The 18,017-nt window shown below is 37.4% G+C and overlaps 1 protein-coding gene across 12 annotated transcripts in view; it reads left to right on the top strand.

The window, feature by feature from the left end:
* The window catches only part of nAChRalpha4 (nicotinic acetylcholine receptor alpha4), a 366,112-nt gene that overhangs the window by 295,334 nt on the left and 52,761 nt on the right, over positions 1-18,017 (top strand). For 11 of the 12 annotated variants that reach the window (XM_070210823.1, XM_070210818.1, XM_032440807.2 and 8 more), the window contains 2 exons: positions 15,333-15,469; positions 15,531-15,674. In XM_070210823.1, the coding sequence (XP_070066924.1) occupies positions 15,333-15,469; positions 15,531-15,674 (281 nt within the window). Of the gene's footprint in view, positions 1-15,332; positions 15,470-15,530; positions 15,675-18,017 lie in introns of those variants that run through there. The other variant, XR_011417140.1, reaches the window with a different exon arrangement.

The following is an 18,017-nucleotide window of genomic DNA, read 5'->3' as shown; positions in this document are numbered from 1 at the left end:
GAGCCAAAGAATCTCAGAACCTATAAGAGCTAGAGACTTGAAATTTTAGATGTAGGTGCTCCTAGTGCCTGCGCAGGTCGAGTTTGTTTCCGATAACCGATAACTTACTCCGTTTCCAAGCAATCGATATCGACATCCTGTTTTTTTTCATACCTATCGCCACCTCCCCGCTACCACCCTAGAGATATAAAGCAAGTTAATAACCCAACTTTTATTGCAAACCAATTTAAACCACAATTTGAATGCAATTGATTTTTTCAGAATACACAAATATTTTATGGTACAATAAGATATACTGTAGAAAATTTCATAAAGATCGGTTAAGAAAAACCAAAGTTATATGCAACTGCGCAATTGAATGGGGCAGCAGCATTAAGAATTTCTGTATACATGTACACACACACATTCATGCGCGTCTGCTTCGCATTCTAATAGCATGGTAATTGCATCTTTTTTCTGTAATGTTATTTTAGTTCCTTTTTTATCATAAGTACTTAATTGTTGGTGTGGCTGCTGAGTAAAGGCATAGTAAGTGGTGCGGTCTGTCGCGAGTTCGAGCCCTACCGGGGAGAGTATTATTATTTTTTTTTTTTGCTGGTGTGGCTGTTGAGTAGAGTCGACAGTATGTAATGCGGTCAGTTGCAAATTCGAACCCTGCCAAGGGAATTTTTTTTTGTTAATTTATTTGGTGTTGGAATAAGAGGGTTCAGGGTATCCCCTAGTCGGGAGCTCCCGACTAGAACCTCTTACTTGTTAAGTTTTCATTTGTTATGCTCTCTAATAATCTTTTGTATGAATTTTATACTTCTCGAGGTGACCTCGTAATATAAGATGTTCGTTGTCAACGCTACTCTTTTCATAAGATGCATATTTCGTTTTTAAGTGACCGCATAAATTTAGCTCTTTAAAGTGGGTATTTTATGGAACGATAGTTGAAGCGCAAATGAAGGTGAATCATTAGCAGATCATGCGATGCAAGAGTTTGTTTGTATACAGCAAACATACCTATAATTGGATAAAAAGAGCCCGACACCAAGTTGCCGTTAAGAACTAAATTCCTTCCATACCAACTTTTGGGTAAATATGGCCTACGAATTTGTAGAAATACAAAAAATCAAGGCTACACATCTAAAAGCTGTGCCCACTTTTTTAACTCAAGCTCATTATTTGGGATAGCAAAGAATTTATAACAATTTATTTAAATGTTTACAGTTTATTAACATTTCCGTAGAAGCGGAAATGCGTAATGATTGCGTATTTGAAGCGACAGTGCTTAAAAATATTCACTGTTCAAGTTTGTATATGTAAAGGCGTCAGATAACTTGTCGTGGTCCCGGTAAACGGTTGTAAACGTTCCAATATTTAATGTCATTCTAAGTTCCCTTGACTGGGACTTTTTAGTCGAGATGCGGGTGTTCAATCAAATTACTCGGCTTGAGTGTAAGATCAGATTTGTTCTGTACTTAGGGAAGCTATAAATAGAAGCACCGCTCACAGTGTGTATTATACTTCGGATATTCAAGATGCAGCTTTGTCGATGCTTGTGGCGAACTCCGAACACTCTAGTGGTTGCTAATGTGGTAATTCATCCCCTCTTGATAAGAACTGACTGGCGACGATACTACCGATGTGCGTATTGAAGGTGTAAAGAATAATTTTTTGATTGCTATTTTTATTACTAGTGCTATTAGTGAAAAGTACGTAATAAGTAACACTCCTTTCTGACTCATGTTGGCTGATAATCTCAAAGTTTCGATATAAAGTTCCTCTCTGGTATTGTTGATTTGGATTTGAAATTGTGGTTATATTGTTTTCATGACACGTAAAATTTTGTTACATTAAATGTAAAATTCACGAATTTTATTATTGTTGTTGACTTTATGGAGGGTTGTATCCCACAATAAGAATATACTTTATTGGACTTGACTTGAAAATGAAAATGAACTCTATTCTTAGTTCAAAAATTGCATGCTCTTCTTGTTTCTTATTATGTTGTAGATATATTTATTTATACCCTGAACTGATTAAAAATAGGTAAGAAGGGTATAATGTTTTATGCAAATGTATGTAACAGGCAGAAGAAAGCATCTCCGACCCCATAAAGTATATAATATATTCTTGATCAGCATTAACCGCCGAGTCGATCTAACAAAGTCTGTATGTCCATTTGTTGTATGTATGAACGCAAGGATCTCTACAATTGTGAATTCAATATGACTGTGGAACGAATTCAATTCTTTCAGAATTTTATATGTTTCTGTTTTGTCCCTTATACATATTTGGTCAAAAATCTTGGTTTTATTGTCAATTTATCCGTAATGCTGTCTAACTATTCCTTTATTACTATGTCTGCGATTAATGGGAAGGCCGGTGATACCATTGGCATTCCTTTAAGTTGTGTGTATATCATGTCTTCGTATTCCAAATATCTGTGTTCCTGTATACATTATTTAACTATGACCATATATACTTGTATACTTCTGTGTATACTTCTTCTAACTTGGTTCATTTTTGTATTGTTGTGTCTTGACACACTTGGCACTTGGCTAATTCCATTGGTATGGTAGGAAACAAGGATATTACGTCAAAAGGTAACAATGTTTCGTAATTTCTAATGTAGGAATGGTTAACTCTGTCTTTAAAATCTACCGCGTTCTTTATGTTGTACTTTGAGTCCTTTGTCAGATTTTTTTATTATATATATATTTGCACAGCCCGTCAGAAGGAGATCCGATGGATAAACATATTGGCCTGAGTAGTTTTCCTTCCTTGTGTATCTTCGGAAGTCCATATATCCTCGGATGTATCGAGGAGGGCGAACTTTGGATCTTGTGCGAATAATGCTTCTATGTTGAGCGGGAATTCTATTTTCGTTTTGCTTATGAACCACTCTTTCTTGGTGTTGTTGTCCGCTAATGTAAGGGTCCGTTGATCTCGTAGCTTGTCGTGTTTCGTTTCTTGTTTTTTCTTGAATTTTATTATTCCCTGAACCCATTTAAAATGGGTATAAGGCTATATTGTATTTGTGCAAAATCCAAATGTATGTAACAGACAGAAGGAAGCATCTCCGACCCCATAAAGTCTATATATTCTTGATCAGCATCAATAGCCGAGTCGATCTAGCCATGTCCGTCTGTCTGTCCGTCCGTCCGTCCGTCTGTATGTATGATCTCAGAACCAATAAGAGCTAGAGACTTGAAATTTTAGATGTAGGTGCTCCTAGTTCCCGCGCAGATCGATTTTTTTGCGAAAATCGATAACTTACTCCGTTTCCAAGCAATCGATAAAATCGATATCGATATCCTGTGTTTTGGGCAATTTTGATAAATAATAAGAGCTAGAGTCACCAAACTTGACATATAGCTTCTAAAATAGAATATATATGCATTTAATGTTGGAAGAAGAGGGTTCAGGGTATCCCCTAGTCGGGAGCTCCCGACTAGAACCTCTTACTTGTTGTTATTTTGTTTTCTATGCTTCTCTTTTTTTAAGAAAACCTTTTGGTGTCTTCTGTTGTCATCATTTGTTTTGTTTGTTGTTGTAATAGGTCGTGTTTGTGTATTATAAGTAAATTAAGTATTTTAGTGAGGTAAAAATGTGTGTGTTTAGTCAATGCTCTATTTATGTCAGGTTGGGTTTTTTTTATCACTTGTCAGTATGGACAAATGCTTTCTGAAGTTTTTTATGAAGTTAGGTATTACGTTCGATTCCCTATTTGGAGTTTGTTATTTGTTATTTTTTAATCCTTATATGTATTTCATTTTGATTTTTGCGTAGCTTATGTTCGCTGCTTTTGAAAATGAAATTGAGGTCGACCGAACTTATCGAACTTATTTCTTAGCCTTTTATTATTCTTTACCGGCCGTCTAATACGCTATTCTGCCCAGACGGGTTTTTCCTATCCAACTGCAATTGTTACGCTTTGTAGATTCTTTTTTGTATTTGTTCTACTACTATCTTTGTGCGCTGTGGAATGATTTCAACAGTATCTTGATCCCTCTTTGCTTTGACAAGCACCTGCCTATTTTAAAAAAGTGCTGTATATATATATATAGTTGGAGCGTTACCTTTTTTTTAAAATAGAATTTATTGTCTTTTCACTTAAAGCTGCTACGTTGTCGCTGTATACTATTTTCGTTTTTGAAAAAGCTTTGATTAACTTTAAAATTTGCCCTCTTATGTCTTGCAAATTTTAAATACTTATCAAGGATAGTGAGGAAGTATTTCCAGTTAGTTGTAGTATATGTTGATGTGAATTATTTAACCAGATGGGATACGATATGATGAAACTGGAGCTCATGACACCCAAATCATTATCTCGACAAGAGCATGCTAGATATGACCTAATATCGGGAGATCGCAATATTACTTTGTCACTTACTTTGTCGCACTTGACCCCGTCGGACTTGGAATCCTAATTTCCGAAATATATATATTACCGGGTCTTTTCACCATATATAATGAAGGTTCGCTTTAACGGGAATAATATTATTGTGCATCGTATTCAGGGCGGACCGTAGTGCAACTCTCAACGCGTTGACCTTCAATCTGGAAAATGCATCTGCCACATACTTGGTGCGACTTGCTCCTTGGTGGTAGTCCATTTAAATTGTGAAATATTGAGGCTTTGCAAGGTTTGATGGTATTGTAGTGATGCTTGGCATCGGATACTTATACGCAATAGCTTTTTGATTGTGCTTCTAAAAATGTATGACCAGGCGCTTTTTAACTGCGCCTTAGTCATCAATGCCTTTCTTACTCACTACCTAGATCGAATTGTTGTACGGCGACCTCTTTGGCGAACAATACCGTTTTAGAATAAATCTTTTACTTCTTTGTTGACAAAATCTTCCACACTCATGGGAAACGGATATACCGGCTCATTGTCCTCGGTCCGGATTTTTCCGATGACCGACATCCTTATTAAACGGCAATTGCTGCTTTGGATCTGCCAATGCCTAATACGCAATGATTAAAAAACTCTTTCCTCACAACCGGAGGAATTTATATTTTTTCTATTATTTGTAAAATTAAAGTTTTGGCACCTGTGGCATTGGATCCGTTCCGATCTGCCACTGAAATGAATTTCCACGCTTTTTAAATCGATAGTGGCTTAAGGTTAAGTTCAATTATACCATCGAAGAATGGGTTGTTAACGCCGAACATGGTAAGCATACACCTACGAGAGACACCGTCGACACCGTTGATTGATTTTCGGCGGGGATTGTGTTTTCCAAGTCCAATGTGGGTTGAATTTAGTTCTTTGATGCCCCAGTGCTCATTAAACATTTTGAAGTCATCCCTGCTACTTTCCATTCAATGAACGGAAACAGGAGACTACGATAAAAATCGAAATGAGTCACTGGTAAAATTTGCTTCATATGCGTCTTCGATCTCTGAGACTGCTGCGCAATCTGTGAGCTCATAATCACAATCTGATGAGAATCTTGATTAGCTATATGATTACCTCTCTGATGCCTCTAATCAGTTTGCCTATCCGAATTGTTTGATCTTTTTAAAATACTTAGATAATTACTGGCTCGTGCAACAAGCCCTGTTGGCATTGTTTTCTGTGAATCTCTGCTGGTTGCTGAAGTTACGAAGAGGTTGGGTCCACATCTATTTACCGAGTCAGCCCTCCAGCGAATGAATCCCTGGTTTTTAAAGTATGGGCTTTTGCCTTACCCCTTGCCTTTTTGATACTGTTAGTTTTGAGCAGAATTTCAACTTTCGTCGTAAAAGTTTGTACGTATCATGATTGGACTTGATATTCTGTGCTATTACTAAAGCAAACGGACAATTTTTTAGCTGATCTGATACCAGAACATCGGTACGGTTCTTTAAAAGTCCAGATTTTAACACCCAAAATTCGTCTATCTTTGCTTATCATTCATTTGCTGTGCTAGAAACACATTAAACTCTCTGATAGTTTCGTTTGTTAAAAAAATGAACATTTTTCAACCTCGTTGTAGAACTATAAGAGGGTCATGTTTACCTGCCTGAGTGTGCATAGTTTCTGCTCAATCAAGTGAACCGCCCACTTGTCGTTAATTCTAATTTAAAATTGAAAATATGAAACTATAACAATTTTTGTTTAATTTTTTCTTACGGTATCATTTCAGGTAGTCCAATGTAATTTGCTTTAATAAGTAAAACAAAAAATAATAGTTCAGTTGCGTGATCAAGTTTTTGTAATTGGTTTATAATGAAGTCTTTGGTCTTGTGCTAACATTTTGCATTTCGAAATGCAAATGCATACAAGCTTGGTTTTCTGCTTACGTGTTAGATTTCAAGTTTCATATGGATACGCGCTATTGAATTAGACTTTTATGTTCACACATATTTTGTTGTTGTTTTATAGCCTCTGTCCACTGGTTTAAGAAATGTCACATTTTCAAACTTCACATATTGGTGTTCCACCGGTTGTCGGCAACATGTGAGTGGCAAAAGTACCGCTTCTTTAAATAAACAGCTGATCGAGTTTCTTTTATTTACATACGCGCCGCAAAGTTTTTCTTCCAAAACACAAAAATTGCGCTCTCGAAGTAAGGGTTCCATTATAGGTACTCTTTTCGAGACTTCGCCATGTTTAAATTCTAAATTCTGTGGGATTATTCTAATTTTAAATTTCTTAGTTAAAGTGAAAGTTTAAATACATTTTATTTTGAGGAGCAATGCTGAGGCTGTCTACCTCAAAATAGGTTCACGGTACTTCTGGTGTTCCTCAAACTAGTCATCTTTGACCTTTACTCTTTTTGTAAATTATCTCCTCTGGGTTATATCACATGCCCGTGTACCTATGTATGCGGACGATGTGAAACTTATTCCTTCATACACTAATCCCCTACATCATTTTCGTCTACAACCCAATTTGAACGTCATGCGACTTTGGCGCTCGATCAAACGATTGTATATAAATTGTTTAAAGTATATGTTTATTACCTTCAATTGTACTACCTCTGATCTTGTCAGTTATACCTACAATAGACAATACTACATTGTCACGTATACTAACAGTTGAGGGTGTAGACTTTCATTTTGATTTTAAGCTCTGCTTCAATCTTTATATTTTAAACGTTTATTTTTATTTTAAGCTCTGCTTCAATCTTTATATTTTTACCATCGTTAATGATGCCAAATATGGTACTTTCATTCATTAAACGATGCCCTAAAAAGTTAAGCGATCCTTATATTAAGAAAATACTGTATATCTCTCTTCTTCACCCTATCCCTAAATACTGCTCTTACATCTGCTTTACGCAGTATGCAAATAGCCAGGATCGTATTGAATCTGTGCAGAAGCATTTCCTATTTTTTGCCTTACGAGGTCTAAATTGGGTCCTTAATCTTCGGTTACCATTCTTCTCCGCCAGGCGGCTTCTTCTTAACCTTCCGTCGTTAACCAAACGTAGGACAGCCCTCGCTGTTGTCATCCTACATTAGTTGATTGTTGTAGACATAGATTCCTCTTCTCTGTTAGGGCGTCTTCAATTCTCTGTTCCGTCTAGACCTATCAGAAATTATCGCTCATTATGACTACTTACTTAGACAACAGACTACGCTGTGCCGCGTGTTATGCAAGAATTACAATAGTTTGTATCACCTTTTCTGCATTAAACTTTCTCTACCCCCAATAAAATCGTTGCTTATAGGACACCTTCGGGATCTCATTCTCAGCTATTGTCTGATCTCATTCTCTAGGCTATACATTTTCTGTCGCCGTCGGTGATTTCCAATTACTATCTCTTTTTCCCTTATACCTGAGACTCTATATATCTTTTTTTTTTATTACTTTATAATAACGTCTTTTTTCCTATTTGTTGTCTTTTATATAATAATATAAAATTAAGACTTTATTTAATTTTTAATTAAGAACACTATTTTCTCTTCTAACATCTTCTTCTTAGCTGTAGGCTAGAGTTACTGGCAAAATTAGCTCTGAAAAGAAGCATAGCTGGCCGGACGGGCAAATAAAACAGCTCCTGCTGAGATGCTTTTAGAGAAATGTGCATTCTAATTAGGCTTTTAGCACTTAATTCTTATAATTTTATATACTGAATCATTAGGAAGGCAATCATTTTTGCCGACCATTAAATAAATAAATAAATAAGTGGTATTAAAACCAACGTACCTAGCTCTTTCTGAGCCACCTCTTCAGATTTTGTTTCTATTGTTTCTTTTCAACCTCAGTTTTTCCACCTAAAACTCTTTGTAAACTATGTCTTTGTGAGCCTGGTTCAGATTTACTTCTTGGACTCTCTGAATCCTATCCCTAATTTGCTATTCGAATTCTATTGGGGTTGAATGTATTTTTTCTTGAAGTTTTTTTTTTAGTGACGGAGTGAACTTGTTCGACAGTTTAGTCTAGATGCCTCTCTAGTTTTAGGCACCTTGTATTTTCGTTGTCGCAGTATAATGAGCATATGTTTGGGAATACTTTAAAGAGTTACAATTGTGTGTTCAAGTCAAAAGTTAAGACATATATTATTAAGAAACGATATCAGCACTGTTTAGTTTTGTTGCTGACATTTTTTTAAATAGAAAGTGAATTGATTAACTATCGATATTGTCGAGTTTTTCTGTCGAGTAAAAGATTTGAAGCGGAGCTGATGAGCGTTTTTTCCGGGAAGGAGGATTTGCAGAATAATTATTAATTTCAAATCTCTAAGAGAACTCTAACTGGAACATTAGCGGCCGAGCTGGGCCTGAGGATAAGGTCTAAGTCCGAAAGAAGCTAAACATGAAAGCTAATTTGAATTATTTACGAAGCGAATAACCTGGCGACTGCAACGTTAGATGGTAGATCAGCCTTTATTAGCAATGAAGTGTGGCAAGTATTCATGCAAATGCACAATAGAATATTGAAAATCACAGTTGTATTATATGTAATCTACGACAGTTCCTCGATAATTCTACAACGGCCCACAAGCGACTAAATATCTGACACACAACAACTGATCGGCAACTTTTTAGTTCTCGGGTATTCTCGACTTATAAAAAACATCATTACACCTCCTCTTGACATGTATACGTGCCCAATCAAAGGATCGCAATTTTGTTTGCGCCAACATACGTACATCGCGATATAGCATCCACATGACTGACATTGTCTTCACATTGGTACTGAATTCCCGTTAGTTGCACTCTCAGCTTTAACTACAGCGGGATCTTCAAACAATTGCGTGATTCGATGTTCTTATCTGTGCGCAAAAAGTCAAAATCATTATTAATCATTATTGACTCTCTTAAGGTACAGCTGCAAATGGAATTCGAATTTTTATGATATGCTTGTTTGGAGTGTAAGAGAATATAAAAGCATGGTTTTCGGATGGCAATTGCATTATGCATTTGTGAAATCAAAGCATTACAAAAATGATTATTATACTTTCGTACAAATCAGTCGTTGGAAGAATGGCTCCAAAAAAGAGTAATGAGTAATGAAGTCATTTACGCGCAACAAAAATTATATTGCGAAACATAATGCTTTAATGACACTTCAGAGTGGGAAGTACGGTTTTTGTAATCCAAGCCAAAATGGAACAGGAGAAGGATGATACCAGTGAATATGATAGTCGCCAAGCGATTAAAGGCCTTAATTTGCGCATTAAAGGGTAGAATACTAAGTAGTCCGATTCATACAAGTCGCCCTGTTAGTAGTAATGATGTATTGAGCAGCACACAGGGAAGTACACCGAGTTGGCTAGTTGGTTCAATATATTTACTATGTTATGGATTCTAAGCTTAATGACTTAATGGCGAAGCTATCCGCTTTAGCTGTCGTTCCTTTAGGAACAATAGATTGTTCGGAAGCATCGAGTGTTAAATACCATCAGTCCATACAGTTATTGCAAGACCGTCATGAAGCATACTTGCCGATAGCGTCAGCTTCTAGTTAACTACCCTTAAATCTCTTGGCACTGACCAAGACATTTTCGACGCGCTAGTTTTTCATATGATCCGCAGCAAACTTGAGAACAAGAGGGAAAGCGAATGGGATAGTGAAAAATGACCTTCGTGGCCATTTCTATCGCAATTCTTTATAAATAGAGGTATGTACTTGGCTTATCGAGAACTTCCGCGAAACAATCGTTCTCCACCCACCGGCCGAAACCAATTAAAGAAAGCTGGTGTAGCTACAGCTAGCGGCAACATTAGCACGCGTTAAAGGCGTGCGTTTAAAAAATTTGAACATTTGTTTTCTTATGGGACAACATACAGGGCACATTTCTCAAAAATGTAACAGTGGAATTAGGCTATAACTTCTAAATTAGTTTCAAGTTTGGATCTAGAAATGCGTGAATCAAGTATGCGATTCAGTGGGATCGGTAATGCACCATCTCAGATTATTGGTGCAGTGACAAGGCTTGCAGTACAATTACTTAATATAATCAGACAAGTTCCCCCTCTAGAATTGAATTGGAAACCACTCAAGGAAGTAACCATTGCGGATCCGACATTTGACTCTTCTCAAAGCATTGAAACCATATTAGGAGTTTCTTTGATTGAAAGTCGAATCAAAATAGGACAAAAACTGTCTGCCCTACAGAAATCGCTTTAAGGATGGGTAGTCGTTGGCGAGCTTACACCCAGCACTAAAGTGTTGCTGCTAGCCAAAAAGGCGGAGCGAAATGTGCCGACCTGTTATAAGCTGCAAAAGCAAGTGCAAAGGATTTGGAGGTACAAGAAAACACCGCACTACATTGAAAAATTCACTTAAGGGGAAACACAATGCGACAACAGCTTTGAATTATTCGTAAGGGGTTTTCACTGATAATAAGCCAATAATTTCTTAATTAGTTAATTAATTTAACTGTTGAAAGCAGTTAAGGAAATTCTGCACAGTGATTCGCTATTTTGATTAGAAATACAAGAAAACTTCTTTCCTTTACACGTTCATTGCTTCTGCTGTTCTTCAGAGCTCGAGAACAATTCCTACTTACAAAAATTGGACAGGCTTGCTGCTGCTAAGATGAGCACCGACAACATCAATGCTTAACAGCGCTCTTAACATTAACAAAGAGTATCTGTTAAAAGCGTCTGTTATTTAAGTGCGAGCGTGTTGTTTACAATATTTAATAGTTACTTGGTTTTCAGCTGTTTAAACATTCTGGCCCCGTTGAAGGCATAAAGGCTTAAACTATTGGTAGCACTGCCATCTTGTGTATTGGCCGCTTCATGACTGCGGTAGGCTTGGGAATCTCAACCACGCGCACTTTAGCGTCTTCGTCGACCGTTGTTGCCATCGTGCACCCTGTTGTCAATTTTTGGGATGGTGTATAGTCCTCGTGTCAAGAACGAGGCATCCTACTTCCAAGTTGGGCACGTCCTTGGCCCATTGTCTGCGCTGCTGCAGGGGGGATAGGTCGCTGGACCAAGAACGCCAGAGCTTCTGCTTGAGCGCCAACAGCATTCGCGACCGCTTCAAACGAGAAGCTCGCCTTGCTGTTGGCTTCGTCGACCCCGGAAGCAGGTGGCCTGATGTTAGGGCCTCCCCGTCGTTGGGGTCGTTACCTGGGGAGGCGATAGGGCGCGAGTTAAGAAGCGCCAAGAAGTCTATTAAGTGCCTGCATCAGACAAGGCTTGGCGGCCTTCAAGTCGGAATCCCACAGCCCTCCGAAATGGGGCGCCATCGGTGGGATGAACACCCATTCGATGCCTTGCTCCGTTGCATACATCTGCATTTGCTGCTTTTGGCCGTTGCGCGCCGCCTAGAGATCCTTCAGGACGTTCGCTGCTCTTACGAAGTGGCGTTGTCGCTGTAGACCTTCTGAGTGAGATCTCGTCTGCTGATGAACCATTTAAATATGGATGGAAAATAGTCAGTAGAAAGGTCAGCAACAAGTTCCAGGTGAACCGCCTTAGACGCAAAACAAACAAAGATGGCTACATAAGTTTTCATTGTGGCTCTCCCTCGAATCATAAAGCTGGCCTACAGACTTATCAAATGAGATTTTCGGGAAAGAGGTATGTGAAATTAATAATTATATGGAATGGGTGCCCTTAGCAATCGCCCACCAACTCGAATGATTTTGAAATTGGATTCTTTTTCTCCAATTTTATGTATGAATGGGCTGAAACATTGAAGATAAGGTACTAAGGTTTTCGATTTTTCTAGTTGAACCAATTCGTGACCAAGCTCAGACATTTGCACCACTTGTACCTATTTCAAAAGGCGAGTCGCAGCCCCTGTGATAAGAAAACTGATTAGCGACTACGTTTTTTCCCTTGTAGAAAATGGTTGATTAATGCCATGATACGCACCAATTAAGTAAACGAGGAGCACCGTTCGATTAGCTCAAGATTTCATTAGATTTCTGCAATGCTACAGAATGTACTGATTGCACTTAGGACTTGTCATAAAAATTCAGAACCATTAAACCAGAGCGGGCAAACCAAATCCGCATCTGTTCCCCTTAAAATAAGATCAGCTGGATTCGCTTCTGACGGCACATGGCGCTACTGCAACTCTGTTGGCTACGAAAGTTGCTAATGAGCTGAAGTCTCTTTTAAGCCAGTAAAGGGTGACTTAAGAGTCTGACCAAAAATGTACGCTCCATTCCTCAAATAGACAATCGATTTAAGACCACAATGTGGCCAACAGATGAGCAGCGAATAATTCTAGTCATGGAGTTGATTTTGTTTTAAGGGGGTCACACGAGACTCATATCATGGGTGCGCAAATACATGCAACAGCTATTGGCATATCTAGAGGCATCCGCAAAACCATGAATTTGTACGTTCAGGTATCTGGATTTGCAAAAATATTAAGGAGTGGATTTTTGATGTAATTCTAATAGGGTTTGCTTAAATTTATCCCAGGTTGTATGTAGACTTATGGTAATAGCTTCGTCCCAATCCAACTTCATCGCAACAAGTCTTGGAGCACAATTTTTGCTCTAATAATCAAAGGACACAACAATTCTAACGGATCAAGCAATCTAGATGCAGCTGAAAGAATATTGCTCTAAGTTTGCTTTAATGAACTATACGATTCCACCTTATTCCAAGAGTTCTAACAGTTGCCGCACGATCAAACTCTAGCGAATTTTCTTCACTACTTCCATTCAGCAAACTTTTGTGGCTTGTGGCCCATTTGGCTAACTTGAAACCTCCAAGTCTTAAGACCCCTCCAACTTGTTTGCGAATAATCTCGAGCTCTTGTACGCTATTTGCCCCTGTTAGCATATCATCGACATAAAAATCGTTTTGATGACGGGAGAAGTAATTGGGTGAGATTCTGCGTAGAGTTCTGTTAGTTCAAATAGTCTACTCATGGCCAAAAAGGGAGCGGAGGCAGTGCCATAAGTCACAATGTTGAGTTGAAATGTCCGGAAACTTTCTGATGTATATTGCCTCCAAACAACTAACTAAAACTTTCGATCCTCCTTTGCGTTGTCTACCTACCCCCCTCTAAATAGTTGGACCTCCCATCGAAGTCTTGATTAGTGAGATTTAAGTTGACGTCTGCCTTAACATATCAAAAACTACGCGCAATTTGGTGGTTATACTATCAGGACGCAGGATGCATTAATGGGGAATGTAATAATGTAGTCCTGGAGGAGTTGACGTAAGCGGTGGCATATGTCCAAGGTTTCGATATTCTTTCATAAATGCATTATACATATTTCGCAGTACGTCATCCTTTTCGAATCTGTGCTCTAAGGCCAAAACAGACGTTTTAAAGTCTCAAGGGACAATCCTTTTACTTTTGGACTCGTTTTAAATAGCAATTCTACCTCAAATTCATATTCCAACATACACACATTATGTTTAAAATTTCTTTTACATTCAATTTCCAAAAATCAGCCCCAAAAATATGATAATTGATGCTCGAAGCAGTGTTTTCCAGTGTGACAATTTTCAATGACACTTTTGTACGATGTAGACGTAAGCGTTGTGCTAAGTCCTCTGACATAAAGTTTATTTGCGATCCGGAATCAAAAAGCGCTCTCGCGATCTGAAAAGACCCAAATCTACATCTGTGACTTGGATTACTTGTCCGGCACAAACAACATAATTTGCATAAGCATGTTGCTGTGGAGAAGCTGGGGCGGAACTAGATGCTTGCGTTTACAAATCCGTTTACCTGAGAAGTACAGTGTGGTGTGTCTTTGAACACACTCGACGTTCGATCCTCCACATTTTTTACTGGATGCCCCTGTTTGACACAATTGATGCACAAGTTGTGTTGCTTCACAGACCCAAAGCGATAAACAAGTAGAGCGCTAAACTATTGACAGTTTGCGAGACTACGATCAGCAACCGAACAATAGCTGCATTTGGTACCTGCTTTCTGATCACCCTTAGAACACGAAAACGGTTACCTAATATGTCCCTTATTAGCCTCTTGCCTTGGTTTCGTTTTGCTCCGTCGACTCTTCGGCAGCTGAGTGTTGATAGCACCGATTAAATTAAGCAGCGCAATCTGACCAAGTTGGCAAACTATCATGTCAAGCTGTTCTTCCAAGAATTGCCTGATCTACTTTTGACTTACAATATCCTTGTCATCGCCTACTGCAGAGACTGCAGAGAAGAATTTAATGCCGATATGGTGTCTATAAGACAAAAAATATGAGGCATTTGTTGCATAAACAGCTCTTAAGCTTTGTAAAGCCTTTTCATAATTGCGGTCTATGATTTGAAATGCCTTTACTGTTCCTAATGCCTCATCAGACAAGAATGAAATTAATTGGTTAAATTTCTCGACATTGGACAGTGTGGAATCATTGTGCACCAGACTTTCAAAAAGACAAATAAAGTTTTTGAATTCTGCATGCTTTTCACCGAATTTTGTCAACCGCATTTTGCGAAACTGTGACTTATGATGTTCGCTGATAAATCGAGACGATTGAGACGCCATTAAGATTGTCCAGAGTGTCTTATTAAACGATGTTATGCTTGTTTAGCCGAGTTTACAGCCTGTTTTTTTGAGACGATGAGTAGATTTCGCTTCTATAGGGTTGGCCTAACAGCAGATATAACCAAGATATATAGGCATGCTTTAAGTGTTAGATTTCAAGTTTCATATATGTGCTATTAAATTGGACTTTAATATTCACATACAATCTTTTTTTTTTGTTTTAGTCAGCTAATAATTGCATATTATTCGATCTTTAATTATTTAATTCTGATAAAAAGCTTTGGATAACATATAGTGGAAGATAATGTGGGAGACATGTCACTATACACAATGTGAGGCAAGAGATGCATAAATACATTTTATTTTGATTACATTTTGTACGATCTTAACTATAAGATTCAATCCTTAATATATAAGAAAGTTAAATAGCTTAATTGTAATATAGAATTTTGTAAAATGCATTTCATTACAGGTTACTCTATCCATCTCGATTCTCATTAGTCTTCATGTGTTTTTTCTTTTGGTCGTTGAAATTATTCCTCCAACATCGTTAGTTGTACCACTGTTGGGTAAATACCTAATATTTGCTATGATATTGGTTTCTATAAGGTAAGTTATTGGTTTGTTAATTTTTAATTAATAATATAAAATTGTTTGTTTTATTGTTTAGCATTTGTGTGACTGTTGTCGTACTGAACGTTCATTTTCGTTCTCCACAAACACACAGAATGGCACCCTGGGTAAAACGTCTTTTCATAAACTTTTTGCCTAAATTTCTTTTTATAAAAAGACCGACTTATAACTTTGAAACAAGGTAAGCTTATAAGGATATTATTTTAATCATCAAATATTGTATACTGATATAATTAGATATATTTTATTAAGTGGCTAATAAATAACACCAAATTATGTCCAAAATTAAGCACCAAGCTTTACTCGGAAAAAACAGCTCTCAAGAAATAAAATATTCCTTATCCTTAGATATTTAAATTAAGACGACCTGCAGAAAAACATATAACTAATGGCAAGCAAGTAATGGCAAGCGTTTGCTGCCGATTTACTAATACTTTTTGGGCAAGCCCTTCTGTTGTATAGAGGAAATGCATGGGATAACCCAATCTTCTGGTTGTTTCTACCCATGCAGTTCATTCCATAACTATTAAATTGGGCTTAGAAAGTGGCAAAGTGGCAAGACATGCGCCTATGCCTGCAGCAGTCATGCAACTCAATAACACCCAAATGTTTAATTTAATTGGCAGAGGAAACGAGTGGCTTACATCTGCTAAGCATGGATTATACTTGTTCTTATGCAGCCTCTTTCTGATAGTCAATGGATATACTTATATAATAAAATCCGTATCAGTTAGTTAAGTATATGCTATTTTTGGATTCCCTTCAATCTTGAGGGGGCAATCTTGTCACGCAGTTCTTTCGAGGCTGTGAGATCCTTTAAAGCAATTTATGATGCTGCAAATCATAGCACGGTAGCTTTATATAACTTCACTGTTCTTAGCATATGATTCTGTAAAATTTATCTATTGTTTGGGATATAAAATGTAATTCTCATTGCATTATGATTTTCAATAATGGTAGATCACAACATATGTTCTTGCTAACGGCGTCGCAAGATTTTACCTAAACATAAACATAAAAATAAATCGAGTAAAAAACTAAGTGCGCTAAAACTTTTGTATAAGGAAACTGAGCCAATTATTCAAATATAATTTAAAACGAGAAAGAAAGGCTATCTTCTGCACGCCGAAGATCTAATACCCTTGCAGACCCAACCTTTTCATAATGCTTATAGTGCTTTGCCCGTATCTAAGAAGCACAGCGATAATAGTTAAGCCGAGATTGGTCAAGATATCTTGATAAACAAAAAAGGTTTTTAATGAAAAACCTAGTTTTCGACCGATCGTTCCTATGGCAGATATATGATATAGTAGTCCGAGATAAATATGATTTTACAAAAATGAAGGGAGCATAATGAAATCTTTAAATTCCGTTTTTAATCAAAATATCTTGAATGGCATAAAATGTTTTCATACAACAACTTAATTTTCGACCGATCGTTCCAATGGCAGCTATATAATATAGTGGTCCGGTCTTAATATGATTGCCTATATATTAGGAGTATAGCAAAACTAATAGGTGCCGAGTTTGGTCAGGATATCTTGATAAACAAAATGTTTTTTCATACAAAAACTTAATTTTCGACCGATTTCTATGGCAGCCATATGATATAGTGGTCCGATCATAATAGGAAGTATCATATATATGAGGAGCATAGTAAAACTAATATGTCCGGAGTTTGGTTAAGATATATTGATAAACAAAATGTTTTTTCATACAAAAACTGAATTTTCGACCGATCGTTCCTATGGCAGCTATATGATATAGTGGTCCGATCATAATAAAATTTTTCATATATATGAGGAGCATCGTAAAACTAATAAGTCCGGAGTTTGGTCAAGATATCTTGATAAACAAAATGTTTTTCATACAAAAACTTAGTTTTCGACCGATCGTTCCTATGGAAGCTATATGATATAGTGGTCCGATCTTAATAAAATTTTGCATATATATGAGGAGCATAGTAAAACCAAGAAACAAAATGTTTTTTCATACAAAAACTTAATTTTCGACCGATCGCTCTAATGGCAGCTATATGATTTTGTGGTCCGATCTAGCTGGTTTTGTTATATGTGCTGCGTGCAACAGAAAGAGGCACTTCTGCAGACTCGACTGTTGATGCTGATCAAGAATATATATACTTTATGGCGTCGGAGATGTGTCCTTCTATGCGTTACACATTTCACGACAAAATAATAATACCCTCTGCAAGGGTATAACAATAATGAACCTTTACCAAAGACAATATAAATACAAAGATGAGTAACGCCCATACATATACATGCGACGCAAAATTTCTAGCCGGGCTTCCTAAACTGGCTGTTACGATTTCACACGACTTGCCAGCCGACTGGCTGTTCGAATGCCGAAGTCGCGGCTTGCTGATGCTGACAACGAAGTAAATCGCTTGCCTGCCTTCAGCAAAGCTGATCAATGGTGCTTTACGTCGTTTCGTTTTCTCAGTGGAGCGAAAAAGTTTTAAACTTACGATCGACGCAAAGTGCTTTTGTTTTATCCATGAAGT

The sequence above is a fragment of the Drosophila virilis genome, unplaced genomic scaffold (assembly GCF_030788295.1).
Source record: "Drosophila virilis strain 15010-1051.87 unplaced genomic scaffold, Dvir_AGI_RSII-ME tig00001170, whole genome shotgun sequence".
Lineage (NCBI taxonomy): Eukaryota > Metazoa > Arthropoda > Insecta > Diptera > Drosophilidae > Drosophila > Drosophila virilis.
The sequence above is the reverse complement of the archived record's forward strand: the minus strand, read 5'-3'. Positions and strand labels throughout refer to the sequence as shown.